This window comes from Barbus barbus, assembly GCF_936440315.1.
Source record: "Barbus barbus genome assembly, chromosome: 14".
Lineage (NCBI taxonomy): Eukaryota > Metazoa > Chordata > Actinopteri > Cypriniformes > Cyprinidae > Barbus > Barbus barbus.
This window is the reverse complement of record NC_136742.1, coordinates 10201102-10221386: the sequence shown is the minus strand read 5'-3', so window position 1 is coordinate 10221386 and position 20285 is coordinate 10201102. Positions and strand designations below refer to the sequence as shown.

Here is a 20285-nt window from a genome sequence, read left to right as displayed (position 1 = left end):
GTGGTCAATACTGTGTAGTCACCAGACTAATAACTGACCTTTGTGTGAAGTTCTGCAAAACTATATGGCTGTGTGAGACGAGCTTGATTTTGATTAATTGATTATTTGGAGCAGTTTAAGGGTGAGTAAATTCTCATATAAGTCTCTATAAGTGCATGTATATACATGGTCAATTATTTTAAATTCATCATGGAGTCTTTTTGTAGTGGCAGTGTCCTTGTTATATAAGGTTTCAGGTGGGTGTGCATGTGTTTTTTCTCATTGCATGTGCACATTACAGCATATCACCTTGCTCTTCCCGGTCTCAAATGTTTCAGACAAGCCTGGGATGCAGGCATGCATACATGTGCGTAAGCGTGTATTTGTAACAGTCTGTGTAACCACACGGCCCCTGCCCATATCGTATAGGACTGTCTGATGTCATTTTCTCCTCGTCTTGTCTTTCCTGGTCTGAAATAAATCCGTTTCTGCATCAGTTTAGCTTTACTGAACCCCGCACCGTGTCACGGCCTCTAGGGCCATTAAACCCATAAGGTCACTGACCAGCATGTGAGCCAAGTCTGATCTAACCGTTACACTGCAGATAGAGATGCCTCTCCCAGTTCTTTTATTCCACTAGCAGTATTGATGTCCTCTCAGAAGAAACAAGAGAGTGATCAAGAACAGTCAGTGCACTTTAGATGAAATTCAGGATGTTTCTGGCCTGCAGTGCTGCCAGCGGTCTTGCTCCCTTCTATCTTCAATCTCTCATCAAACAGTACACCCCAGCTTTCAGCTGCTTCTGGTCACTTCACTCCCTCATCACTCTTCACAAAGAGGTTTGACCATGCCAAGACTTTTTTCCATCCTGCACATTGGTTGCATGGACGCTTGTTGTGTACAACATTAAAACCACTGTGAGATAAAATGAATAACACCGATTATATTGTTACAGTTACATCCCAGGACTTGTATAAGTGGGGGTGTCCCTTTTTGTGTATGTGCTCTGTTTGTTTAGCTCTTTTTCTCTCTCTCTCTCAGGTTCATAAGGATTAACAGGTGGAGTTCAATTAGTAGATGACTTTGTTGATGACTGCACTCTCCTGATTGGTCCATCAGACAAAATGTTTGGGAGATAAAAGGCAGAGTTGAGATGTCTGGAGTGTGGAGGCTTGGAGCAAGAGTCCCTTTTGCGGTTAATGTGTTGTTGACAAAAGTATTGAAAGCTTTTTAATCCTCTTGTGGGAGGTTTCATTTAGCCCAACCATAATAATAATAATAATAATAATAATTTTTTTTCTCTTTGCGGGAAGCTGTAGGGAGGTGGTTGCCATTTATTTTGTCTATACTTTTTCTCCTGTTTAAGAATAGTAAGGGAGGTAGTCCAGTATTTTGTACTTTTATTTGTTAGATTAGGTAAATTGCTTTTGAGCGTTAGTATGTTCTGTTTGTTATGTTGGCCTTGACCCCTACTGAAGTTCTGTTTGCTTCCTTGTTCAATAAATCGTATTGTTTTGTATCGATTATGGTGTTGCGTGTGAGTCAGTAGAAGGCAAAACTCCCTCCATTCCTCCACCAGTTTCTTTATTACTCCTTCCCGTCCCTAGACTAGGGAAGGTATGTATTACAATGGCACCTGTCAAAGGGTGGAATCTATTGGACAGTAAGTGAAGAGTCAGATGGAAGCAGGACAATTGGGCAAGAGAAAAGTATGACAAGAACCAAATAGTGATGCCTGGACGACTTGGTCAATGCATTTCCAAAACGGCAAGTCTTGCAGGGCGTTGCTGGTATGCAGTGGTAAGTACCAATTAAAAGTCATACAATGAAGGGTGATGGGCGCCCAAGTCTGAGTGATGCATGTGGGGAGCGACGGTTAGTCCATATAGTCCAATCACAAAGAAGAGCTACTGTAGCTCAAATTGCTGAAAAACGTAAAGTTGGTCATGACAGAAAAGTGTCAGAACTCAGTGCATTGCATTTCAGCTTACAGGCATGAAACACAGTCTCAGCTTTCAAATTCTGTAATTCTTTTTAAAGAAATTCAAACAATAAATAGCATTTTGTGGCTCTTTAATGTGTTGTGACAGATCGCTGTAGCGCCTCAGTTCAATCGGTACGTGAACTGATCATCTGTACTAGTTAGAGCATGAAATAAACATGAATGAACATAAGGCATCTTGTTTCAAACGTGGATAGAGTAAATACGCACCATTTTTAAGTTTAAGCCCACCAGCATTTATCTACTCTGTCTGGTTTGTTTGTTGAAAAAAAAGGCTGATTCAGCGTTATGATTGGTCAGATTGCCTGTCAATCAAACACCTTGTGAAGGCTCAATTGTGCGGATTCTTACTGAAATTACTGGAATTCGCTACAGAACTTTCTCAGAGAAACAGCCAGGGGTACACGTGACTGCTTGTGTAATGTCACCATCTACTGGCTTCAAGGGTCACTAAATGATTCAGTGAACAAACATTTATGTGAATCTATTTAAAAGATTCACTAAGTCGCTAAGAAAAATCTAAATCCCCAGCATCTTTAACTTTCAGGAGCCCACCACCACAAACTTCAACTGTCTAGTCTAGCATCTTTTTTTTTTTTGGGTCAAATGTAAATCTTTAACGCCCCAAACGGAATCAAAATGAATCCTACATGATGTCTCTTGACTATTGTCTTTCTACAGCTTGAATCTTCTGCTCCCTCCATTACATAACCATTGTGTTATGTGTGTATTCAATAACGTTCACTAGGTTTGAACTGTCAGGACCTCCACGTGGAAAAACAGACTTCAGCACTCTATAGCCTACATGTAGCTGTAAAGTGGGTGTAGATAGTGATAAAGATAAAAGCTCAGGGCCACTGCTGTACTTTCCACAATCACATACCTATTTTAAAGAGAGTGGGAGACATTATAATCTGCTGATGTTGTAGTAGGCGTAAAATTAATATGAAACTTTAGCATCAACACAGCTGTCCTCTCCATTACAAGCCTAATGGCGTGTGTGTGAAGATTGATGAGGCATATAAACCCAGATGGTGAATATATGTACACTTGTGTGACTTCGTGACCTCAGACGAAAGGAACGGATGGGATGAAGGGAGTTATAGGTATTAGGACATGGACTGTGATTGAAAATTCGAGGGGAATGTCATATAGATAAAATGAGAAAGGAGCATGAGAGACTTGTGCTGATATGATGCTCCATCAAACTCAGTAGGCAATGCTGTCGACCTGCAGCAGAAGAGTGCTGATTCAGGGGAAAGGTTGCGTGGAACTGGAATGGAGTGATTTTTTTTACTGCAGATGAAGCATTTATGTCGTGACCGAGGAGGAAGAAAAAAAGAAAAAGATAAACTTCGTTTTTAGTGTTATTCCCTAAATGTTTTGTTCTTGTTCGTAAAATCATGGCTTTTACCTAACCTTTCTCTCCCCCAGTCATCTCCACTATATCTGCGAAGCACAGTCTAGTCAATACTGTAATATATTTACAATATAATTATGATTTATGGACGTTTTTACAGGGAATATCGCCACCTAGTGGACTGTTGCAGTAAGGAACAACGTTTTCAAGCAGATCATCTACTCCTTCCTTGACAATTAATTCTGTGGCAATAATTTTGGTTTTCTTAAACCGAGCTGATTCATACAAAAAGATACTTTTGCATTTCCAAGGGTGGAAAAAGTAAGCACATACAATATTATGACGACACTGAACTGAGTAGAAAATTTCACTGTCTCAATGTACCTTTGATCAAATAAAAGGCACTTTGCTGAGCATAAGAGACTTCTTTAAAAATATATATTTAATCTTACTGACCCCAAACTTTTGAATGGTAGTGTGTCCCTTTTTCAGGATACTGTATTTAGATAATATACTTGTTCAGTGAACCATAAACAATTATTGCACGTGTGGAACAGTCTTTAGAACACTAAGAGTTTACAGGTAATAAAGGTCAGTTATAATAACTGGACACTGAAGAGACCTTTCTACTCACTCTGAAAAGCCCCAGATGATGTCCAGGCTTCCTGACCTGTACTGCAGATGCTGCCAGTGCAATAAACTGAAATGTGTGTTGAACATGCAAGCGGCTTGGTGGAAGTGTGGAGTAGCATCTCACAGGAAGAACTGGCAAATCCGGTGAAGTACATGAGGATGAGATGCACTGTAGTACTTAAAAAAGCTGGGGGACAAACAAAACACTCACTGTGACTTTCAACAACACAAATATCCCCCCTTTTTTCAGGGACTTTATTCCCTTTCTGTTCGTCAAATGCTTGTTAAACTTGTTCAGTTTATGTCTCAGTTGTTGAACTAGTTAAAACATTTATAGGTTATTAATTTTGCTGGAAATGTGAGAAGACATTTTTGCTGAGTTTAGTTTGCTAAAATGTCCAAATAAGCTATTTGGCTTTTTAAAGGGATAGTTCACCCGAAAATGAAAATTATACCATGATTTACTCACCCTAAGCCATCCTAGGGTTATATGACTATTTAAATTAGAAGTACAAAATGAGCATTTGTTAAAAATAAATAAAAATGGAGGATTTCAATCAGCCAAGAGGAGACAGGTTTTCCTTTGCTGTAAACAAAACTCTGTGCTCACGAGACTAGCATATTCTCAGCGGAAAGTCATACACCTAGGATGGCTTGAGGGTGAATAAATTATGGAGTAATTTTCATTTTTGGGTGAACTATCCCTTTAATAACCCACACACCAAATGACAATAAGGGAAAGTAGTTTCATAGGCAGAACAATTTAGACACTTAAAATGACTAATACGTTTTTAGTAAAGGTCAATTTCAATATTCACATTGATTTCAGGGCATCCAGCCCCGCACAATAAGAATAAACCTACATATGAATAAGTATTCAGATGACAAGTTGCAAAAGGCAAATGTAGCTCAAGAATGAGAGTCAATTTTAATAGTGCTTTAATAAAGTTCAGCAAAGGCAAAAATAATAAAACTCAATGTTTCAACAAAATACTAAAAGATCTCTACTTACATAACACAACCTTCATAGAGATGAGAATCAGAGACCGAGCAGTTTGATTGGTAAAACAGTATATGAATAAACATTATGTTCCCTCACATAACCCAGACAGTAGTTCTGAAGTATTCTTTACTTACCATTAGAAAAGCAAAGCAAAATGTACAGTTCGTAGGATTTGTTAAAGGCTCTCCCCTTTAGACAAAAGACCTGATAGCTAAATTAAATCTGAAAGGCACAAACAAGGAGCATATTGAACTACACTAAAATAAAAAATAAAATAAAAAAAGCCCCAACAATTGTCCATGCCAGTTCATGGACCAAACATAGCATGGACATAATTTAACAAAACATATCAATACTTTCAACTGCTGAACATACAGACACAGAACACAACAACCTGTCATTTCGCAGACCGTATGAGGGCACAGATTAAAAAGTCAGACTAAATACTACAAAACAAGATAGATGGAGGGGAAAAACAAAACACAACAACAAAACACCCTAACAAAGCTCCACAATGCACAGAATCAGGTGTTGAAATCCTCCTCGGCAGAGAACGGGCTGAAAGGAGCACTTCTTTCATTAAGAGCACAGTTCGGTTTCATCCCCCCGAAATTCAACGCTGCCTGAGCTTCAGGAATAAATACAAACTACTAGAAATGTGTAAAATAAGCCTGACCGCAAATAAAGAATGAAGGGTGGCCTGACCGAGCACGTCATTGACACCTAACGCAATAGATTGCACACAAACACACGCAGGACAACACAAGCTCTGTGATGCACTGCCCAAAAACATGCATCATACTGACAGAGCAGATCTTTAGCCAGAGTACAGTTAGAAAAATCCATGACAGACGTACAAACACAAACAATTTAGTGAGACCGACAACGTTACACTTAACTTGCCTGTTTTCATTGGTATCTCTGCTGTTGAACATACAAAGGTCTAAAAACATAGCAAATATGAAAGGGAATTATTGGAACAGTTCTTGGTTGCTTGTTTTTAGTGTTTGTATAAGGTGGCAAATGGTGATGAAATAGTCCTCGTGTTGGACGATTCGCTTTACACAGGATTCAGATTGCTGACCTAGTTACGGAAATCACCAACAAACACGCACGGCTACAGTAAAAACTGGCCGTCTTAACACACCAGTCAACTTTTTGAAATTGGCTCCCTGCGCCTAATGTTTTCATACATCTGAGGGGCAAGAATATTGTTCTAAAAGAGAAGTTATGGACTGTGAAACTCTACAGGTAAAAGGGACATCTTAAAAGGAGGGGGGAAAGAAAGAAACAAATCTCTTGGATGGCACACGTTATTTTTGTGCCGATATCATTTAAACAGCACAGTAGCACTGGGACGTTACTCTTCAGCCCCCCAAGTGGGAATCTCCTGAAATGTACAGTTTCAGGTCTCGATGTGTCTTGCCTTAAGAGTGGACAGTTCTGGGTTTCGTTCTTTGCCATTTACCACTCTGCGTCTCCAATGGCTTTGGAGAACACGTAATCCCGCCCGTTCAGATTCATTATCCCGTCTTTCAGGTGAAATTTCCATTTGTTCTTACTTCTGTGAATCTGAAGCAAAAGATATTGTCTGAATTTAATTTCATGGACCATCAAAAAAAAATTAAGTTTGCATGAAATTTCTAAATGTTTAATGTCAGTGACATTAATATTGATTTTATTCTCGTCGAGTTTGAATTAATTTCTCCTTATGCAATGTAAAATTTCACACATCGAACAGAAATATAAATATTTTTGCAATACAAAAATTGTAGGCATGTAATGTTAAACTAAATTATCAACAAATAATCTATAATGTCCATAATGTCCTAGTTCATACTTCCCTACAATGTCCAATTTCACTTGTAATGTTAAATACAAATGAAATATTTTTGCATTTAATTTGAAGTTATGTAATGTGACGGTTTAATACAGTTTGTGTTTAATGCAATTCCAGCTTCTGTGGCTATTTTAATGGCGAGAAACATTATGGCTGAATTATATCATGTTTTTATCATTTATTTTTGCTAAAAACTCCAAAACTGTATTTGGCTTAACTGTTAAAATCTCTTCAAAGGAGTTAACTGAAAAAAATTAAAAACGAGTTGAAACCAGCACAATCTAATAAAACATGCTTAACAGATAAAGGGATTCCAGTTCAATACAGTTAATTTATTAGTATTGGTTATTAAAAGTAATGCACTTTTCTCTATGCAAACGTCCAATTTCATTTGTAAAAATGAGTTAAAAAAAATTTTAGGTATGAAAACTGCATAAAAATCTTGTTACCACAGATTGACAGTTTCATTTATCCATACATTTCATATTGCAACATATTTAAGTGTTCACGCAGTGATGTGATGTCTTAAGTGAACGTTTGGGGAAAAACATCTGATGTGTAACGTTATATTAGATCTGTGCATTACAGTAGGTCTTAATATAGGCCGTCTGTCTCAATGTTTTAATAATCAATTTATTTGTAATGTACACTAAAGGGATTTTTACATTTGAGTACGTTTTTCTAACTTGAATGCTTGTTTAGATGTGAAATGGAAAAGGTAATGCATTATTTATATTTGTTCAACTGCTTTTTTTGCATTTGGTCTTATTTACAATAACAAATAAAATAAAAATAGCTATATTGTGATTATTAATATAGTAACGATTAAGAAAAGAACTGGAGAAAAAGATGCAGTGTTGCTAGGTGATTTTGCTTTGGAACCTTCAGAAAACTTTGCTGACTCTGTCGACTTCAAATGGGTGTAGCTCAGTTATTTTTCAAAAGACTCCAACAAATCTTTTAATTTCTTTTTAAAGAGAAATTTTAATGTCTTAAATTTTATTCTTTTAAATGGAGAATGTAACATTTTTGAAAATCTGCTCATTGTGACTCATTTTGCCAGCACAGGTCACATTTATATATAAAACTGTAGAAATCTACCGACATTCTAGGTGGACCCAGCTTTCACCCATTTAAGGAAGGGAGAGAAAAATAAAAAATATATTCCCATTTATTTTTCTCATGGTTTTAAAACTTATATGTACACTAACAAATGAGGTAATGCAGTACTCACCTTGTCATACTGGCAAACCACCACGTTCTCAGTGTCGAACAGCTCCTGATCTTCCTCATCACTGACGTCATCACCACTGTTTAATGGCTCCTAAATTAAAAGATCGTCAAATAAATTAACTATGACTGGACCACAGAAGACCAGACCGGTCACTGTCAAGCACAAGCATAGTTTCAGTATAATTTATATACAACTATTATTCATCTTCAATCAGTTTTTATTTTTATTTACACTCCATTTTTAATTAACTAACACTATCCAGAAAGTACCTCCTCCACTTGTCCATCCTCTCCACCATCTTTCTCTTTGTCTTCATCCTCGTCCTCATCATACTCGTCCTCCTCCTCTTCGTCCTCCTCTGAGGACGTGTCTCCTGCACCGTCCACCTGGAGCACCATGGGAGGTTGCTGCGAGGCCTGTTGCTGCTGTGGCTGCTGTTGCGGTGCCTGTGCTTGAGGCTGTGGCTGCACATGCGCAGCTCCCTGTTCCGGCTGCACAGCCATCGCAGCTGCCTGCATGACCTAAAGACACAACTCCCCTCAATACACACATGCCTCATGCATTTTTCAGTATCAGAGATGTGTACTTTATACTTAAGGTCAGAAGTTCTGCTGACCTGAGTGTTCTGCTGTACTTTATTTCCTGTGAGGACAATCTGCTGCGGCTGAATGATGACTCCGGTCTGCTGGGGAAGGCCTCCCTGAAGAGGAGTCAACACCTACATGAAGAGAAACACATTCACTGCACTTTTGTTCTCATACACAGATCATGTGACTCCGCACCAGACTTTGAAAACCAATTGTAACAGTAAAATAATGTAAAAAAATGCTACAGTAACAACCTGGTAATTGGTTAATGGTAAGTTTCCTTACTAAATATGGTGACAAATGGTAACAGATCTACTGGAACTATTTATTTATTTTACTAAAATGTACTTAATGTTTTTTCCCACAGGGAATTCTGTGATGCTTCACATTTGATGGATTTTCCATTTTAAAAAAAATTATTCTACATTAGGGTTTTTACATTTTATGTGATAAAATTAATGTTTATTGCATTATATTTGTGTTATGTACCATGATGTTTTTTGTATGACATTATCCATTTAAATATATTAGTGTTTACCTCAGTTTGTGGAAAAGCTAACAAATTCTGATTAATCACGTGGTTCTCTTTACTATGTAGGTAAATACGTAAAAAGATTAAATAAATGCAAATAATCAAATCATTATACATATCACTTTACCACACAATTAAATAAAAATAATTGCAAAAAAAAAAAAAAAAAAAAAAAAAAAAAAAAAGTGTATAATATTTACCTAAAAAGAAATGTGCCATATGTATAATTAATTTTGCTAAATAATAATAATAATAATAAAAAATTACTTAAGTATACTTGTGTATACTTTAGTAAAATAAAAAAATAAAAATACAAGTATAATTGTAATAGCTAATTACACTACTCGTTAAAAGTAAAGTTGTGTGGTAAATGGGTAAAAATAAAGCAAAAAAAAAAAAAAAAAGATACTTAAAGGGTTCATCGGATGCCCATTTTCCACAAGTTCTTTAGGGTCTCAAAAATTCTATAACATACTTTGGTTAAAATTTCTCAAATGGTAGTGTAAAAAACACCTTTTTTCTTAACCATGTCAAAATCAGCTCTGTTTTTAGCAAGCCGTTCTAGTCCATGTTGCTTTAAATGCTAATGAGCTCTGCTGACCCCGCCCCTCTCTTTTGTAGGGTGAAGAGCAGTACTGTTTACTTTAGCTGCAAAGATTCTTAAGAAACCCTTATACTCACTTCTTCTATAGAGGGAGTTGGCTTACGAATGATTTGCGCGAACATAGACGGATTTAGGCAGATCGGGATCGGCACATTCACTTCAAAACGAAGGTAACATTAATCCTCTGCATCTTCAGCGGCTCAGATGTCGGGACTAAATGACGACTGCTATGTTCATTATTACATCCATCAACAAAACACCTCAATCGCTCAGAGACATTCTTGTCTTTCCCTGCACAAGAGTAGCACAATGGCGGACTGATGACAGCTCACTCAGGGCAGGTCTAAGGTAAGACGGCTTGTCAATCAACTATCGTGGGAGCGGCCTGTACAGAACTACGTCATTCTGACAGGGCTCTCAGAACAGCCTGATTTGAGAAAGGGGATTTTAAAATAGGGATAAAAAAAAAAAAAAAAAAAAAAAAACACTGGGTGGATTTTTAATCATAGGATGGATGTGTACACTCACTTCCAGCATACATTTATGTTCAAACAACTTGTAAAGTGAATTTTGCATCCGATGACCCCTTTACACCGGTTAATATACTCAAGTAAAAAAAAAAAGAAAAAGACTATTTCATTAGCTCATAAAATGTTAAGTTGCTGCTTTTTTTTTTTTTTTTTTAACCGTGAAGATCTGGAAACCACAGCTGCCCATTTTTTATTTACCATACATTTAACAGATTATTTATAGTGTAAATCATCTTTCATAAACTACTGGAGTAACCCTGCAATAGTAAAACCTGCTCTACATCCAGTAAAACCGTCCACCATCAGTTCTGATATTGCATTTTAAACAAGCAAGACATCCGACAGACTTCCTGCATTGGCTAGCTATTATGAGGACCTCTGCTGACTCTGGGAAACAAATCCCACTCATCAAGTGCACAGACCCAATCCCAACTAGAGATCAACCGATATATCGATTTACAGATATTTCCCGATATTTAAGCATTTTTCCATAATCGGATATCGGTTTTGTAATATCGGATTCACCGATAAACACCGCCATCTTGTGGGTGTTTTGAGAATTGCGCGCAGGATCGCAATTGCAGCGCATCTGAGGGGAGATGAGACAACAACGGCGTGCAGGAACTTGATTTGCTGTAGTTAGTAAACTATTTAATATTACAGTCATTAATGCACAAATTAGATGTATTACATAAATGCCTGATATGTGGTTTATGCAACTTGGCTCTAAGAAATATAAATAAGATACTCTATCAAGCCCTGTCCCTATAAAGATATAACTTTGTCTGAAATAACAGCCATGAATTAGTGCATGTTGGAAATAAAAGCATTGAATTTAATTCTCTCTCTGCTGTCTATATGCTCATCATTAGTCTCGTGAAGCCGCTTTCATATTGCAGTTCACTCAGCGGGTTGATGCTCAAAAAATGCTCAGCACGGCCACTGCATGTAACTTTTAACAAGATTCACTTTTTTGAAGCACCCTAAATTGTATTAACACTTACTATATAACAATTATTTAGTTTATAAACATCTAAAGTAATACAACTCTATGGGAATTAATTATTTATTATCTCTGCAATCGATGGCAGTTTGAGTAGCCTATAGTTCTGTGTAAATGCATAGATAAACCGCGCTGTCAGCAGCATAATTTAGAGCATGCCAGTTGAGAAATGCAATAAAATACAATGCGTGTTATATTCCAATAATCCAGAGATTATTATTCAGTTAATTAACATTATCCAGTGAATTATTCTTCACTCTTTAGCCTATTAAACAGCTTATAAACCTACTAAAACTGTAGTTAAAAAGTTGATATGACTCCTGTCCTTTATTTTCTCCATTTGAAAACATTAGACATTCTACGTTTATTTTGCTTACTGCTAATATTAGTGTTGCTGCTAAAGCTTTTTATAAATAAAATGTTTTTTATTGTTGTAATACGAAGATTAAATTTAACATGACAGGGCTCTAGACTGCGACCAAAATGGTAATTTTTTGCGAGTTAAAATTTGACGTGGTCGCATTTGTACGAGTGCCAGGTCTGCGCTGCTCCAAAGCGTCTGCTTCATACAGCGCGCGCTGTCAGCCGCAGCACATTATAGCAGGAGACAGATTTCACTGATCACGTGAAGAGAGGTGCTTTCAGCGCGAGAACTTCGTGGGTAGAGCCTGGTTTATACTCGCCGCGTCAGCACGAGCGCGAAGCTGCGCGTCGCGGACGGAGCGCAACGGAGGATTTCGTTTTCAAACTAAAGTAAAAGACCACTTCTTAAACCAGAGAAGGTGAACATGCTGGTATTCTTGTAGAAAAAAAAACATGCACGTCCTGTCAGCGACAGCCAGTTTAGTTTTACTTTTCTTTTTTGTTTTCATTTTGAGAAGCTTGTTATCTTTGCTGTTTACCTCACGTTGCGCTATGGAGGCTTTCCTTCATTTTTTTTTATATTTTTATTATTTGATTCCTCAGTGTTTGCTAAACATTCTGTAATTTATTAGTCGTATATAATACAGCATGTGATGTGTCCTATGCCATGCCTGGTCTTATTAGCTTTTGTTAATAAATGTTATGTACGCTAGTTTGTCATTGTAACCTACTGTTTTATTGTTGTTGTGCTTTTTAATTAAGAATAACAATGAATCCATCTTTTGTTTTAGTCTTAAAAAGTGAAAGATGTAGATATAAGCAAAACAGACAATTATCTTTTCTTGTAAAATGTGACACCAAGATCACAAATTTGAAAGTGAAAGTGCACGAAAAAAGGAATTAATGTTCACAAAATTTAAATCACTAATAATACTGATAAAAAAGAACGAGTTGAATGTTGAACACTTTCATTAACATAACTATAAACTATGATAAAAGTTAATCGGCATGCATTGGTTAATCAAATGTTGTAGCAAAAAAAAAAAAAAAAAAAAAAGCAACCAAAATATATGTCAAAAGTGAGATCAGTGGGAAGAATGAGTCTAGAGCCCTGCATGAAAGACTGCTAATTCTCAAAACATTTTTTGTTAAGATGACTGAAAGGAGGAAAAACCAAAGTGAAGTATGGACTTTACGCAGTCATTTATTTACTTTATAACAGTAAATAAATATCGGTTCTGCATATCAGTTATCGGGCACATAAACATACAAATAATTGGTATCGGTAAAAAAAAAATAAAAAATCAATATCGGTCGATCACTAATCACAACACACCCTGCAGTGACAGAACTAGAACAAACGTGTCACAGTTGTGTGTAAAGTGAAGTATGAAGCACAGACCTGCTGTATGACAGGGGCCTGCACACCTCCAGGCTGCATCTGTGGCAGGACCTGCTGCTGCAGCACCATTTGCTGCTGGGGCTGAATGATGTATTGAGTTCCATTGGCAGCTCTGACCACCTGAATGATCTGACCTGAAGGCACAACAGAGAGATGGGCTTTTATAAAGGCATTCACACACTTGTGTTAACATGCACATAGTCATGGAACGTGAACAAGACAAGAGGGAGGGCAAAAATGTATTCTGTCTACCAGGAATTGATTGGATTGTAGAAAGAGTATGCTGCAAACTAAACGGATAATTATTTTATGTGAGTGACAGATTGCTGGCCAGCTGAAATTATTAGCTCATTAAACACAAAACACATTTAAGGGATCATTTACAGTTCTATCACTTACTGCTCAGCTTTTTACCACTTAAAGGGGTAGTTCACCCAAAAGTGAAAATCCTGTCATCATTTACTCACCCTCAAGTTGTTTCAACCCTGTACAATTTAGTTCTTCTGTTGAACCCAAAATATATTTTAGAATTATTTTTTCTTCATATTATGGAAGTCAATGGGGACCATCAATTGTTTGGTAACCCATATTCTTCAAAGTATCTTCTGAGTTCAACTCAGAAACTCAAAGGTTTGGAATAACTTTAATTTTTGTGTGAACTATCCCTTTAAATAATGACAGGGACATGAAATATTGTTTTGAGAATCGTCCACGAAATGCAGTTCCAGATTTTTATATTATGTTTCTCGTAATAAAAACTCTTATTTTATCCTTATTTTCCCTCTGTAAAAAAAAAAAAAACCTGAAGTTAAAGGGGCGTTACCAGAAACTAAAGTTAATCCCACTGCTGTGATTGGCTAACTTCGTTGCACCATATCCTCAAATCCTGTGCTTGCTTAAATTTTTGGTATATGGATTAAAAGTACTATTACTTGTGCAATAGATGCTGCATGTACTGGATTAGTTTAAAAACAAGGCACAATTTGATGCAGGATTTTCAGAACAGATGAAACTAAAAGAATGCTGTGCTGGCTATACTGGATCTGACAGTAATGTCGCAACAAGTGTGAGTAACGTTTGTTATTACGTGGTCACCATTACTTTGGTATTATAGATCGTTTGATATGCACTGAGTATTTGTGTTTTTTTTAAACCTTCAATACAGCAGCATCCATCTGTGAAGGACGTAGGCAGTCAAACATACACAAGTGTTAGCCAATAGCGGTGGGCGTTTACTACTGAGTCTAAAATATGCCACACCTATTCATACAGCGTTCTAATGAGGAAGATTAAAAACAGGACAGAAAATAGCATATTACTTCTAAATTATGTTTTTTGGTGTAAAAATCTTGATAACATTATAGGTGGACCTCAGAAAACAGTACAAAAAAACAAAACAAAAGGTAGTTCATGACCCCTTTAAACCTTAAATGCATACCTCAGGTCTTTAGCGACCCGGGACGTCATTCACTACCCTCTCCCTCCTTCATTTTTTAAAGTTAGACATCAACTTTCTTAGTATTCCTCAATCTATTCATTATAAACAATATGACAATAAAAAAAAAGTTGATTTCTGATTATTTTTTTTATAAAAGTGTATAGGGTCGCTAGAGACCCGAGGTGTGTATTAGTGTAAGTATATTTTTTCTGTGCAAAATATTCAAATATCTAATGACTCAATGCATGCAATTCACCTTTATTCCTCGAGATGGCACTGTTTAATAGACAATAATGACGTGACGTTTCGCTCATAATCACAGCAGGCATAAAACAAAAACACCATAAACAAATATTTAACTGGTTTGAATGGCTAGACTGCAGAGCAATTACTGTATGCCATAAAAAAACAAATGTAACCGTCATTTGATGGTGGATGTGGTGAATAAACTGCGAGCGATCAAACTTTTGAATTTGAAGTCACTGAAAATGGTAGTTTTGCGAATATGTTTGAGATCGCGAATATGAGCCAGATGCTGAATGTACTGTGGAAGTGCGCTCTGAATATGACGGCGATGGTACAATCATCTGCTCAAATTGAACCCTGCTAAGTTTCAAAAGGTAATGAAATATGCTTTATTTTATTCTTCTGTAATTGTTATTAAAATATCAAGAGAGTTTTTTGCTATGGCGGCAGTTAGAGATCCATCCGTGCTGGATATATAGGTCCGGGTCGCTAAAGACACAAATATGTAATAGTGATTCATGCATTTAAGGGTTAAGAAGTTAATGGAAAATGAACTCATTTATATAAATAAATAAACATTCCAGCTTCTCTGGCTGTTTTCATGGCGAGAAATATTATGGCTGAATTATATCATGTTTTTAGAATTTATTTTTGCTAAAAACTCCAAAACTGTATTTGGCTTAACTCTGTTAAAAATCTCTTCAAAACAATTCTCATTTGGCAGAGAGAAGATATTGGAGGATCTTCCCCTAGTATTAAAAACTTGTCTCATCCTGGATTGACGAATTCTAAAGCGAATATGAACAATCTGGTCCCACAGGTTAGAAAATGTATAAATAAATAAAAACATTAATGGAAGTGAAAATGTGATATGCATTTAAGTTATTTTATATTTATTTTAAGTCATCTTGAGGCCCCCTGGTTAAGAAGTGGTTGATTGCAATGTGTGTAATGTCCCTGGTTGATAGTAATGTCTTACCCTGAGTGGTGATAAGTTGCTGAATCGGTGATACACCTGCGGGTAAAGCCAAAGTTGCTGCTGTGGCTGCTGCACTCTAGTGGAACAAAAGATTGAAACAAGAATTGGATCCACAGAGGACACACATACATTAATGATCAGGTAGAGAGGGAGTGAGAACAATATCCTTGCTGGAATCTGCTGTGTAATCTAATTTGAAGTCACCAGCTTTGTCTAAACAGTTTTCCTGGAAGACTCCACCCATCTGTTCTCCTGCTGGCATTGATGCTGATCCTACAGGGTGCTCACATGAACATAACTACAGCGACCAAACCACTCCAGTCATTCACTGTCAGTGGGAGATTTCTGGATTGTGAGTAACGGTGACTGTTGGTGGGGTGATGTTGGCATGTTCAGGTTTGCATCAAAGTTGCAAAAATGAGCAGTGATGCAGCTAACTCTAAAAGGCCTGTTCACACTAATGACAATAACGACAGTTTTAAAAAGCGTTCTACATTTAAAATCCTTTCTAAATATCCGACTTGCGAGACGCGAGTGCAACAGTGATAGATGTCCCTCTAGAAAATACGCAAAATTTGCATTCTGTGTGAACGGCTTGGCTTCAGTTTTGACGTAAACAAAATAATCTCCACATTGATGTTATCTTTTTCCGCAGTATTTTGAATCTACAACGTATCCAGTGGGTTCAACTGGATAGGTTAAAAAAAAAGCATTAAAATGCAATGACACCTACCTACATCATCGCATCTCGTGCGCCACTAATAAGGCTGCCTGACGCACACCTAAAATTCGAATGCAACGTTTTTTTAAATTTGACGAATATTCGAAATTCTACATTTTTTTTAACAGCCCTACTTTAAAGACATTTAAAGCAGCAGACAAAATAACGACCTTAACCCAAGCTAACAGAAACACAGGAGCTCACGTAATTTGCTGATATATAAAATTATAAAACTAAAAACTGTTTTATATTTCAATATTCCAAACACTAACATGTGAATGAGAGGAACTCGACACTCACCATTCCAGTGGCGCCCATGTGCTGGAGAATCTTAGAATCCTGAACAATGACCTGCTGCTGAGGAGCTGAGAAGAGACACAAACAATTTACTATTGAATATTTACTGGATCTTATTTCATTTCTAAGAACTCGTGCATGTTCCGATCGGCCCCACCCTGCTGCGCTGGAGGCAGGAGGACTTGCTGTATGTGGGTTTGTGGTTGCGTCTGCTGAGCATGTTGGGCTTGCTGCTGTTGAGCTTGCAGAACCTGCTGCTCCTGCGTATGAAAACCATCCACCGCCTTGGACTGCATCAGCTTACTCTCCCACAGCTGCTCAGTAACAGAAGAGCAGCGAGATGCAGGTTTGAATAAACCATCTATCCATGCAGCATGCTAGTATTCATTATAACAGCAAACATCTTACCGTTTTCAGCTCCATCAGGACCTGCTCATCCACTCCCTCGTCCAGGAAAAGCTCTCGGACTTCACTGATGACATCCTCCATCACTGCTCTATACACTTTAGGCTACAATGAAAGCAAACAAACTGAATCCCTTCTTACTACCGAATTACAAATCGATATTATAAATGAATTGTTTAATGAATCGGTTGAATCTGTTCAGAATATCAATACATACGCTTAGTTTACAAACTGGACTGAAATGGAGAGGAAGGGGGAAAAAAATCGTAATGAACAAAACATTTCTTGCCAATGTGATTCATGACGAGCCAAGAAACAATAATTGAGACGATTTGGATTGAACTACGAATTTGACCAATGAGGAAGAAAGTTATTTTAATCGTCTTGTGGCAGAAACATTAAAAATAAAGGCATTAGCAACATGTTTACAGTTTGGCTTTATGACAACTACCAAAAACATTGACGATTTAAATATTTTTCAGGCAAACAATACATTTTTGTATTGTCTGTAAATTATTAACATATTTTTTTATATACAGTTGTCAACATTTGAAGTGGATCAAAAACTTGTTTTAAGACAAGAATGCATTTTGGTTTTAGGACAGCTTTGATGAAAGGTTTTGATCCACTTCAAATGTTGACTAGTGTACATTTTAAGTATTTGGTTTCTAAAATACTTTGTTGAGTGGAGTCATGTCTGCAACAAACTGAACTGGGACAAAACATGATGAAAAGTAATAAACAATATGCGCCTAGATGTGGCTTTACTGTAAAGTTTGTCTTAAAGAGAGTAAAAACATGTGACCCTGGAGCACAACACCAGTCTTAAGTCGCTGGGGTATATTTGTAGCAGTAGCCAAAAATACATTGCATGGGTCAAAATTATAGATTTTTCTTTTATGCCAAAAATCATTAGGATGCTAAGTAAAGATCATGTTCCATGAAGATATTTTGGAAATTTCTTACTGTAAATGTATCAAAACTTAATTTTTGACTAGTAATATTTTTAGAATCTGATTTGACTAGTAATATGCATTGCTGAGAACTTAAGGCGATTTTCTCAATATTTATATTTTTTGCACTCTCAGATTCCAGATTTTCAAATAGTTATATCTCAGCCAAATATTGTCCGATCCTAACAAACCATTCATCAGTGAAAAGCTTATTTATTCAGCTTTCATATGATCTATAAATCTCAATTTCAAAAAATGTACCCTTATGACTGGTTTTGTGGTCGAATTGCGTAATTACGCAAAACGCACCGAACTATTTTCGAGCGAGCTCTTTGAAGTGAACCGTCCAAAAGAACCGAACCGAGGGGTTTCAGTCTGACTCCCCGATCACCATCTGGTAACCGGATCGGAGTCGAAGCAAAAATAGACGCGGCGCTCCGGTAACGTGTCCATAAGGGCTGCTCGTTATCGGAGCTCGATGCATCCGCTTCGTACATAAACAGCGCGTGCAGCTGTTTATGTACTGAAACTATATTCAAAACACATGCACTTCCGGATGCAGCTAATCCGGACTGAGAAAACAAACGTCTCTCTCTGCTCAGAAACCACCATCGCTATGGCGCCACTAATACATTGTTTTGCTCAAACGGCAAACAGGCAGCAGGCTCGCGGTCTGCGTCGTGTCCCGTCCGTCGGCTCACTATTTAAAGCGCAGTCTGGTGTTTATATGCAGAGCCGGTGACGTAGCGCCGAGTAGCACCTTCCCATCCCGGGCAGACTATATTAGAGCCGGTATGGCCGTATAAAACCAGGCGTCTGAGAGAAGAGGAGGGTCAGAGGCGGAGAGAGACGCAGACGGAGAAGGGCGACGGTAGCCATGATGAAACCGCGACAGGCTTCCGTCAACCCGTTTTATTGTGAAAATATATTTGGGTTTATATGCATGGGATTCGGTAATATATGGGGTCATGTACAATTCGTTAAAATAAGATTGTGATGGAGCTTAGAAAGGCAGGACAACAAACAATACGCAGCGCTATTGTATTTGTTTTGGTACAATATCAGACTCAAAGGGTGCTTTAGCAACAGACTGTAATATATCGAGTTACACGAAGAATGCGAGCCAACATGTTTTTAATTTCCACAGCTTTTTACACGGCCGAGGCCAAATGTAAGAAAGTCCGTGTTAGTTTAACACTTTAATGCGCTTTTTCCAACACATACTAAAGCTTACTGCGGTGGATCAGAGCCTGTTTTCTCGCTATCAGCAAACACTCACACTTCCCTACAAAAGAGCTCAAATGGATCAGATTTGATGTGTACGTGTGTCTAACATGTTTTATTATTGAAAATGCCAAGTGTGGGTTTGGTTAAAACGCGCTGCGTCTAACTACAATGCTTGGACACGTGTGTGATTTGGAGTATGGTCCTTACCACTGGGTTTGAGTTAGCCGAGCTCGCCATTATGAGCGCAGTGAGGGGAACAACACACCGCCAATATCAAGCAAGAACCCCAAAAAACACTTAAAAAAAACACGGAAACATCTACAACGTTTAAAAAGTTGCCGGTTAAAGTTTCTGGAAATAAAAACACAGCTGTTTACGGTCTTATTCACAGTCCCAGGGCTGCTGCTCCCCAGCCGTCCGTCTTCTCCGGTCCTCCGCCTTTATATACTGAGCTGCGCGAGACACAGGGCAGGGTCAAGCGGGCGCTGTGCGAAGTATCGCGAGATTTCGACGCGCTCTTACCGCGAACGCGACACGGTCAGTCAGCAGATCCTGGATCAGCTCTTCGGTGGAAGCTGTAACAATATATACCCTTTCATCAACATGAAAAAGACCAGCTATTACGCTTGTTCGATAGTTAATTACTATGCTTGTGTGTTATCTTAATTTGACCCTCTAGCTCAAGCATTCTCTATTATTTTTCTATTCTTTTGGTTTTATTTAAAAATAAAATAAAATAAATAAATAAATAAATATATATATATATATATATATATATATATATCATTATTATTAATATTATTACCATTACTATTATTATTATTATTATTATTATTGAGACCACATCTGCATATATGCCTAATGCTATAAAAAAAAACTTTTTTAATGTTTTTAAAACGAATTTAAACTTTAAGGAATCGCTAAAAGTCATGTCATAACATCAAAGT

At 37.4% G+C, this 20285-nt stretch overlaps 1 protein-coding gene across 2 annotated transcripts; it reads right to left on the bottom strand.

Moving 5' to 3' along the window:
• Nucleotides 1–4896: 4896 nt before the first annotated feature.
• LOC306879740 (transcription initiation factor IIA subunit 1-like) lies at nucleotides 4897–19818 on the bottom strand. 2 transcript variants are annotated; one of them, XM_079432906.1, is made up of 10 exons: nucleotides 19546–19818; nucleotides 17162–17263; nucleotides 16911–17067; nucleotides 16757–16821; nucleotides 15736–15811; nucleotides 13073–13206; nucleotides 8668–8769; nucleotides 8321–8572; nucleotides 8052–8141; nucleotides 4897–6549 (listed from the first exon to the last, which is right to left on the bottom strand). In XM_079432906.1, exons 1-10 carry the CDS (start codon nucleotides 19573–19575, stop codon nucleotides 6442–6444), a joined length of 1116 nt encoding a protein of 371 aa, XP_079289032.1. In that variant the 5' UTR covers nucleotides 19576–19818; the 3' UTR covers nucleotides 4897–6441. The 2 variants fall into 2 exon arrangements, with proteins under 2 accessions (XP_079289032.1, XP_079289033.1); XM_079432907.1 differs by having other exon boundaries at nucleotides 19716–19787.
• Nucleotides 19819–20285: the final 467 nt, after the last annotated feature.

Excerpts from the sequence above, each read along its gene's own strand:
- LOC306879740 (XM_079432906.1), bottom strand. The coding sequence starts at position 19,575 with ATGGCGAGCTCGGCTAACTCAAACCCAGTG. Across the intron at positions 17,068-17,161 it reads TCCTGATGGAGCTGAAAACG|CTGTGGGAGAGTAAGCTGAT; the intron begins GTAAGATGTTTG and ends GTTACTGAGCAG. Across the intron at positions 8,142-8,320 it reads AGGATGGACAAGTGGAGGAG|GAGCCATTAAACAGTGGTGA; the intron begins GTACTTTCTGGA and ends CTTTTAATTTAG.